The 8,786-nt window shown below is 43.8% G+C and overlaps 1 protein-coding gene across 5 annotated transcripts in view; it reads left to right on the top strand.

Moving 5' to 3' along the window:
* Positions 1 to 2,166: 2,166 nt before the first annotated feature.
* Positions 2,167 to 8,786, top strand: part of hace1 (HECT domain and ankyrin repeat containing E3 ubiquitin protein ligase 1) — a 30,793-nt gene continuing 24,173 nt past the window's right edge. For 2 of the 5 annotated variants that reach the window (XR_006052977.1, XM_005947264.3), the window contains exons 1-10: positions 2,167 to 2,531; positions 3,850 to 3,904; positions 4,108 to 4,197; positions 4,785 to 4,889; positions 6,084 to 6,159; positions 6,254 to 6,385; positions 7,339 to 7,421; positions 7,581 to 7,677; positions 7,773 to 7,874; positions 7,954 to 8,060. Coding sequence is in view for 4 of the 5 variants with exons in the window: in XM_005947264.3 (XP_005947326.1) it covers positions 2,441 to 2,531; positions 3,850 to 3,904; positions 4,108 to 4,197; positions 4,785 to 4,889; positions 6,084 to 6,159; positions 6,254 to 6,385; positions 7,339 to 7,421; positions 7,581 to 7,677; positions 7,773 to 7,874; positions 7,954 to 8,060 (938 nt within the window). In the remaining variant the exon portion in view is untranslated. Of the gene's footprint in view, positions 3,905 to 4,107; positions 4,198 to 4,784; positions 4,890 to 6,083; positions 6,160 to 6,253; positions 6,386 to 7,338; positions 7,422 to 7,580; positions 7,678 to 7,772; positions 7,875 to 7,953; positions 8,061 to 8,786 lie in introns of those variants that run through there. The other 3 variants (XM_014329200.2, XM_042214003.1, XM_042214004.1) reach the window with 3 other exon arrangements.

Below are 8,786 nucleotides of genomic sequence, written 5' to 3'. Positions count from 1 at the left end.
GTCTATGTCCCTGGCAAAACGCTTGTCATCGCCGACACGTTGTCACGGAGTCCACAGACTCGGGCTGAGGATGACACTAGCACTCACAGTGAAGTGGACTGCTACATAGCCACCGTGTTACAGGGCATTTCAGCGTCCCCAAGCCGAATGGAAAGCATTAAAGCAGCCACTGCAACGGACGTTGAACTACAGACCGTCATTATGTACATTCGCAGGGGTTGGCCTGCACACGGAGCTAGTGTGCCATTGAACATTAAAGCGTACATGAAAGTGAAAAACGAGCTATCAGAGGCTGACGGCCTGGTTATACGAGGCTGCAGAATCGTCATTCCAAAGTTGCAGAGAACAGCCATTCTACACAAACTACATGAAGGGCACCAAGGCCTCATCAAGTGCAGGGATAGGGCTAATTCATCTGTGTGGTGGCCGGGGCTCTCCACTGAGCTAAAGAATGCAGTGCTGCAGTGCCACACATGTCTGGCACAGAGGCCAACACAGACAAGGGAGCCGCTCATCTCCACACCTTTGCCAGATCGTCCATGGCAAAGGATAGCCCTGGATCTCTGTGAACACAACCGGAATAATTACCTCGTTGTGTCAGACTACTACTCACGTTTTCTGGAAATACTTCACCTACCATCCACGACCAGCAGCCAAGTTGTTCAGAAACTGAAGTCGACCTTTGCTAGGTTTGGGATCCCTGACGTGGTGGTGAGTGACAATGGCCCACAGTTTTCCAGCTCTGAGTTCCAGGCCTTCGCGAGAGAGATGGATTTCGCCCACATAACGTCTAGTCCCCACCACCCACAAGGAAATGGTCACGCGGAGAGGGCAGTACAGACTGCAAAGAAAATCCTCCGGCACGACGACCCACTGATGGCGCTAATGTGCTTTAGGTCTACTCCCTGTGCCACTACAGGCTTCAGCCCAGCGGAACTTCTTATGGGGAGGAGGATCAGGACAACCCTGCCTACCTTGGAGAAGAATCTTCAACCTAAATGGCCAAACAAAAGAGAAGTTAAACGAAGGGATGCTGGTCAGAAGGCCAAGCAGGCGTTCTACTTCGACCGCCGCCATGGTGCTAAGCCCCTACCTCCACTTCATCCAGGGGATGCTGTCCTAACTAAGCTGGACCAGGAGAAGGCTTGGACAACACCGGCCATCATCTCCAAGGAGAGCGTCACTCCGAGGTCCTATCTCGTTGCCACACCCCAAGGTGCGATGCTGCGACGGAACCGCCGCCATCTCCGCCTCGAACCTTCTCCACGGGCTATGCCACAACCCCTTCCAACACCCACTGTGGACGCTGAGGAGCCGCCACCTCAGTGCACTGGTGCGTCCACTCCAGAGACCCCACATTTGGCCCCTAGTCTTGCCCCAACGCTCGCACCCACTCACGCTGACGTACCGACTCTGCTACGCACGAGGTGCGGCCGGGTACGTAAGCCAGTCAGCAGGCTGGATCTATAGACATTGGGGTGATGGGACAGAAGGAAGGACTGGGGAGTGGGAATGTTGTATTGTTGCTGTTTTGCACTTATGTTTTCAGCTGCAACCAATACTGCTGTTACCTGGTTGAGTTAATTACCTTAACGGTTTGCCATGTTTCATGGGTCCTGTTTTGTGGACACTGCCCTTCAGGCTGACAGTACGCCATTTGTGCTCGACCCTAAGAGAACCGCCCAGAGGCTATTATAGTGTCGCATGTTATCATTGTGTCATTGCTGTTCTATTTGGGGTTTGTTATTGGACATAACATGAAAAGGGGGGAGATGTCATGTACTGGGCTTTACGGCTTTACGCCACTAGGACCTGCTCTGCGGCAGGGGGCTGTCTATATCCTGTTCTATGTCTTAGCTGACACATACGTTGTTGAGCTGTTATAACCCATGCTGGATACACGTTCAATAAAGCAGCGTTACAAGAAAGCAACCGAGTGGTCATTCTACACCAACAAAACATTTTTCTCCTTCATTTCTGTCAAACAAAGCTGTATGTAACGTGTGTCGCGGTTAGTATCATGGTTGCTAGGCAACCTGAACAGCGCGACGAAGCGTATACCGTCCCATTTCACAAGCCTCTCACTTCCGCACTTCTCGTACTTATAGTACGCACCGTACGTAGTACGCGTAGTGCGCGTACTTCAAGCGTGCAGACCCTGAATTGGGACACAGCCAGCCAGTGGCTGCAGCCAGACCCTTCTCCTTGATTATGGTCGCCACGCAGATACTTCCGGTTCACAGCAAAATGCACCCATAGTGCATTGCGTTTGACCGTCATCACAACAGGAAGTGTGGAATATGGCAATAACAGCTTCATAAATCATTGTGTACAGTCTGGCCAATGGAAGACACCAGATAACAACACAACCGCATTAGAAAGATACCGACCCCACGACCAAGGCTTTCCCCCGAGTTTTAACCCCGTGGACCGTCCATCTATGATGGAACGGGCGATGGAGCAGCTCAACGTACAGCTCAGTCGATTGACCCGGTCTCTTCGCCGGGCCAGGACCGTGGAACTCCCGGAAGGTAGCGATGCAGTATGACCGAGCATTCATTTATTAGATAATGGACAAAAGTGATCTCCCCATCAGTTATTACGTGTGTGTGTTGCTCGGTGCAGGCACCAATGCTGCTTAGAAAACGTAGTTTCCCTTTGTAAAGATTCAAAATGACACAAAATTCAGGTTTTTATTTCAGTTTTATTTATAACGCGCAATTTCAAAACAACAGTTCTCTCAACGCGCTTTATGTCCTGTGGCCAAGATTTTACACTGAATCCGCAGCAATCAGATGAAACAGGAGACTTCCAGCAAACGCAGGTGTAGGGAGGGCAGCCAGCTGCTGTGGCCTTTTGAGAGCCAAGGGAAGGAGAGGACAGAGCGCCCACAAACAGCAAATGGGACCAAACACAAAGTAGAAGCATCAGGTAAAGTACAGTCAGGTTAATGACATGCAAAGGACAGAGGTAATTACATCAGGACTGAAAAGAGGCACCTGGAAAAAAAATACTCGGGGCATAAAGTGCCTCGAATTGAGAGTTGTTGTGGTTTGGCGCCATATAAGTAAAACTGAAATGAAAAAAATAAAATAAACAAACCCCAGATGAACAGCTGTTTCTCACGTGAGTGAGAGGGTGAATGCAGGCATCAACTACTGTCTCTCCAAGGTAACAGGTGCTTTGTACCACTCAGAGCTGTGCTGTTCATGATTGGTTTGGCAGGCGACTAGGTAAAATACATGTAGTGAAACAAATGATTTTGAGGGGAAATAAACAACAATTTGCTGATGACCTCGCTCTGAACTTTATTTAAGTAAACCTTTTTTGTTGTTCATGATGGAATATCACTCACCTTTCCTAGCTTTAACGTGAGCAATGACAGCTGACGCCGAGCCTGTCGAGGCTAAACGGTTCCACGAGGATGAAAACGATGTCGGTCATGTGCTAATGGTTTCAGTCACCTAATTCCAGCCCAGCTCAACTCCTCTGGGACATGTTGGACTGTGTTAGACACAAGTGAATGTTTTTGGAAGGATTGTTTTATCCCTCCAGTGGTGTTCCCCTGGTATGTTACACGTCATATTAAAACGAAAGCTTTTGAAGTAAATGTTGTACTAAATGAGAAAACAAATAAACAGTCTCAGTACAGTAATGTCACATAAAAAGGTATACATGCAATTAAACTAAGACATCAAATAAAGTTCCTTTTACCCATTTTCCAGTAGGAAACAATTGATTTTTGTAATCAAGTCATTCAAATTCCTTGATGAATCGTTGCTAATAAATCGTAATGTCTTTGTCAGTTGTTAGCTTTCACTGATATTTTCTGCATTATTTTCACCACAGACAATGAGACAGCGGTGTACACACTCATGCCAATGGTCATGGCAGACCAGCACAGGTACACGTGGAGCAGACTGTACTCATCACTAATTCATTCACTTTTATTTATGTGCTCGTTTTGGCTCACTGTGCATTAGATGGAAACGTATATTATGGTATGTCTGCTTACTTTAGGCAGTAGAAAAATATACTTGCCACTGCACATCTAATCTACGGCTGCAGAAGGATTGACATGTTTTTACATGTTCACTCCTCCCTCAGATCAGTGTCAGAGTTGCTGCTCAACTCCAAGTTTGATGTGAATTATGCTTTTGGACGAGTGAAGAGGAGTCTGCTACACATCGCAGCCAAGTAAGAGAGACTTTACAGCTGTAATCACAAATGTAACTGTGACATTCAATTCGTAGTTACTTACTTTGCTGAATATTTTCAAAGAGTTCTTTAAAGTAGTCCTTTTTAAACGATTTCTGTTTCAAAATAAACTCTAAACTGTGGAATAAGTTGTGCTGTAAGTCCTGTTAATGTGATGCTAGCAGAAACCTGTCCAGTTTGCTGTCACTGGTTCAGTCTCTGGTAAGCATTTAGTGGAATCAAAAAGTAACACCAAGGCCGTTGGATCGCTTTTCGTTCCAAAATCAGTAAAATAAGTAGTTCCCACTTTACGTCTGCACATTTCCTAGTAATGGTGCTTGCTCAGTGAAATACAGTGCAGTGAAAAAGTATTTTCCCCTTTTAATTTATAATTTATAAAGTCCAAACAACTTTGTCCCGCTTCTTAAATCATGAGTCGTTTTGACAGAGTGAAAAAGATCTAAAAAAGTAACGTACCACAATCACAAGTTTGTCAAACAGATGACAAACAGTCTCTCATTCAGTGTACATGCAGAGAGTTGCCTAGTCTGTTGTTCTGCACTAAATACGCTGTTTTCTCTGTACAGCTGTGGCTCATTGGAGTGTCTGGTGCTGCTGCTAAAGAGAGGAGCCAATCCAAACTATCAGGACATCTCAGGCTGCACCCCTCTGCATCTTGCTGCCAGGAATGGGTGTGTTGCTGTATTTAATCTGTTTATATGTTCATTTCTGATATGTTGTCTTGTTATATTTACTGCAGTACACTTTTGTTCATGTCAGGGTGTCTCAATACTGGACTTTTAGCTCATGTGTTACAGGACACTTTGTTTCTCATCATGCTGTTCGTTTAGGTGGAGCTTCATGAAAGATTTCAAATTGCAATCTTCTCAGTGCTACCAACCATCAACCTACTGCTTTCTATTATAGATAAGCTGACTACCTAATGTTAAAATAAATCATGACGTTTCTTTTTGTGTTTTACAAAGTTCAGGTGTTGACATTATAAAGTTACAGTTCAGTGTTAATGAGAACTGAGCTGAAAGAAATCAGACCAAAGACTGTCAATAAAAGGAACAGGCTGTTAAAAGGTCTGGTAAATGCGCCTTTCTGCTTTCCTGGAGCACTCAAAGCACTTTATAAAAGTAAGGACGTTGTGGGTTAGTCCTGTAATGTCTTAATGCATGCTCGATCATCCAGGTTAGGAAATCCCAAAAAGGTGATTCTAGTCATCTGGATGTTTTGTCTCTTATCCAAGTGACGTCTTCAGTCTGAATCAACTTTTTGGGATTGGTGCTGTAAGGACTGTTTATGAAATGCTGAGTGGAACTGAAGAAACTGGATGAATCACTTTGTAGATTACTGGCAGAAATCTAAATGAAGCCTTAGAGGTGCAGGGTTCACTCTTACAACTTTTCGTGCTTCGCCTGGAGCAAAATGTGTTTCCTTATATAAAGAAATGGAGGGACATGTTCGTATATAGTGCTTTTCAACTCTATCAGAACACTTTATACAACTTGCCTATTCCATCCATTCATGTCAATACTTTTTTTTCTATGCAAGTGCTTTCTAATCTATTCCTACTCCAATGGATGCATCTGAGAGCAACTCGGGGTTAGTATCTTGCCCAAGGATACATTGCATGTAGACTGGAGCAGGGATTGAACCACCAACCCTCCAATTATTAGATGACCTGCTAGATCTCCTGAGCTACAGCCACCCCTAATGTGCAGATTGTACAAGGCTCTTGGCCCCAAAAGATTCTGATTTATTAACATATGCATGTTAATGTGCAAATAAATTTTTTGCACGGGGTAAGAACATTTCCTTGTAAATATTAGTAAATGAGGCCCAGTGACACTAAACCATTTCCTGTACTGTTCCCTCAGACAGAAGAAGTGTATGGGGAAACTGTTGGAATATAATGCTGACGTCAATATCTGTAACAATGAAGGCCTGACTGCTGTGAGTTGACTTGAATCCTCTTGGTAAATCATAAATGATGGATGTTTAATGAACTCCTGTAGTTGAGATAGTGACACTGTAACCTCTAATGTAGATCCACTGGTTAGCAGTAAATGGGCGAACAGAGCTCCTGCATGATCTGGTCCAGCATGTGTCCAATGTGGATGTTGAAGACGCCATGGGCCAGACAGCGCTACATGTAGCCTGTCAAAACGGACACAAAACAGTAAGCAAATTAGAAGCAACCTTTTTAATTACATGTATAAACTGCTTGTTAGTGCACAGGGATCAAAACTTGGCAGCACATGTCAGCTTCAGCAGCCTCTTAGTAATCACATTACTTGCTCCAGGTGTGTGCATGATTGTCTGCGTCTTCGTTCATTTGTTCAGTATATTGTCTTTGGTTCAACAAGATCTTGAATAATCAGGCCCCATCTTACCTTAAAGTCCTCACAGTGCCTTATCACTCCAGTAGACCACAGACTGCTCGTTTACTTGTGGTTCCTGGGAAAACTTCCGCAGCAACCCAGCTGGGCGGGTTCACCGTCAGAACCGGGAGTCTGTGGAACGGATGCTGTGGGTGGGGGGGAGCACTAGCCAGGACCGGCAGAACTAATCTAGCGAGTGTCAACGCATCGTTCATCGCCCATTTCTCTGATTTGTGAAACTATTGGGTTAACATGGAGAGTGACTCCTCGTGTTTCTGGAGTAACATGTTGGGAGAAGTGTCTGCGCGATCTGCTGGGTCCATACGTGTGGTCAGAGTATTCTGTTATGGACAACTCAGGTGGACCCAGGTAGGAGATCACACAACTGTAAATATTTTACAAGCCATATTCAAAAGCTAATCTATCGATTTCTCATCTGGTCTCATCTTATTCATTCCATGGCAGACACGTCTGACCTGTTGCTCAACACGCAATAGCGTAGAATACTAAATACCTAGATATTTATTTGATAAACATTTTTTCTCAATGAAATTCAAACCTGAAATCTTCCATCAGACTGAAAATTACATCTGCAGCCATAAAGGAAGTATCTAGAAACCATTTGGCAACGTAAATCCCCAGTGCACTGCAAACCAGTTCTGTTGTGTTACTGATTGCTGAGCTCCTGTTTTCTCGTTCTAATAATAAATATTTCCAGTATGTGATATGAGCATGTATCACATCTGTTCAGACGGTGCTTTGTCTTCTGGAAAGTGGAGCTGACATTAACCGACCAAACGTCTCTGGAGCAACGCCTCTTTACTTTGCTTGCAGGTAATGTCATCAGTCATAATAACAATAATAGTAGTGATACTGAGTGTGCTCGTAGCTCTTTTACACTTCATCTTGAGTCTTCGGGATTATAAATGCACAGCAGATTAGTTTTGCGTTTGAATCCAGCTGTATTGAAACTCATCCTGCATTATTCTTTAGCCATGGCCAGAGAGACACAGCCCAGATCCTTCTCTCTCGAGGTGCCAAGTACATCGCTGACAACAATGGAGTCACTCCACTGGATGTCTGTGTGCAGGTGAGTGTTTCATTTTTAAGTATTTTTTTTCTCTTCCTATTTTGTCGTCGTTTGGTTTGTGTTACTCTGCTTTGAGTTTTTTCTGCCGCCCTCAGGGAGGATATGGAGAAACCTGTGAGATTCTCATCCAGCACCATAGCAGGCTGTTCTTGACCCTCATCCAGATGACGCAGAATAATGACATTAAAGAGAACATGGTATCAGAATTTGTATCTGATTTCACACAGAAATCTATTTTATACTTTAGATTAGTTACGAGTGTTTGTGTTTGTGTAGCTCAGGCAGGTTCTGGAACATGTCTCTCAGCAGAGTGATAGTCATTACCACAGGATCTTGACCAGTCTTGCAGAAGTGGCTACCACCAATGGACACAAGCTTCTCAGGTAAAATTACATATATTTGAGTATGTCTCACCAAAATCCGGACAGTTTATCCCATTAAACACAGTGTGTCAATGTGTCGCTGTAATTTAAAACTAAAACTTCTTCATGTTAGGTCTTAGAAAAAATGAATTTATTATTAACTACAACATTATTATTAATAAACTGGAATCTATGCTTCTAACTGAAACTGGTAACAGACAGAGACATGGGCCCATCCTCCTGTAGGCCCACCACCCGCAGGAGGCGCCATACAGGTTGGGTGCAATGTGTGTCGGGCGGCAGCAGTGGCGTGTCTAGAAAATTTTTGTTGGGGGGGCCAGGTAGGGGCACAGATTTGGAGAAGGGTGGCAGATGTAATTGGCAGATAATGTTTAAAAAAAATTCTACCAACCATTAACCATAATTCAATAACCCTGTAAACCTAATAACCGAATGCGCTTTTAACTCTTATTAGAATGAGGTTTTAACCACTACGGTGCAAAGTTTTTAGATACTGCGTTGATAAAGTACAAGAGATACAATCAGTCAGTGTTTACTCAGCATTCAAGGACAGCAATATTTTCATAGTGTTTTTACTGATATATAGTGAACATATGTTTTGGGCAAAAACATTTTTGAATATTAAAATACGAACATTTGTAACAAAAAATTGACAAATTAGCCAGTTCCAATGTAATTCTTTATCTGCCTGTTAAAAAAAGAAGATAATCTTCTCACAAACTGGTG

The sequence above is a fragment of the Haplochromis burtoni genome, unplaced genomic scaffold, assembly GCF_018398535.1.
Source record: "Haplochromis burtoni strain Fernald_Lab_line unplaced genomic scaffold, NCSU_Asbu1 Contig_510, whole genome shotgun sequence".
NCBI classification, from domain to species: domain Eukaryota; kingdom Metazoa; phylum Chordata; class Actinopteri; order Cichliformes; family Cichlidae; genus Haplochromis; species Haplochromis burtoni.
Note: the sequence above shows the minus strand (reverse complement) of the source record. Positions and strands in the feature narration are given on the sequence as shown.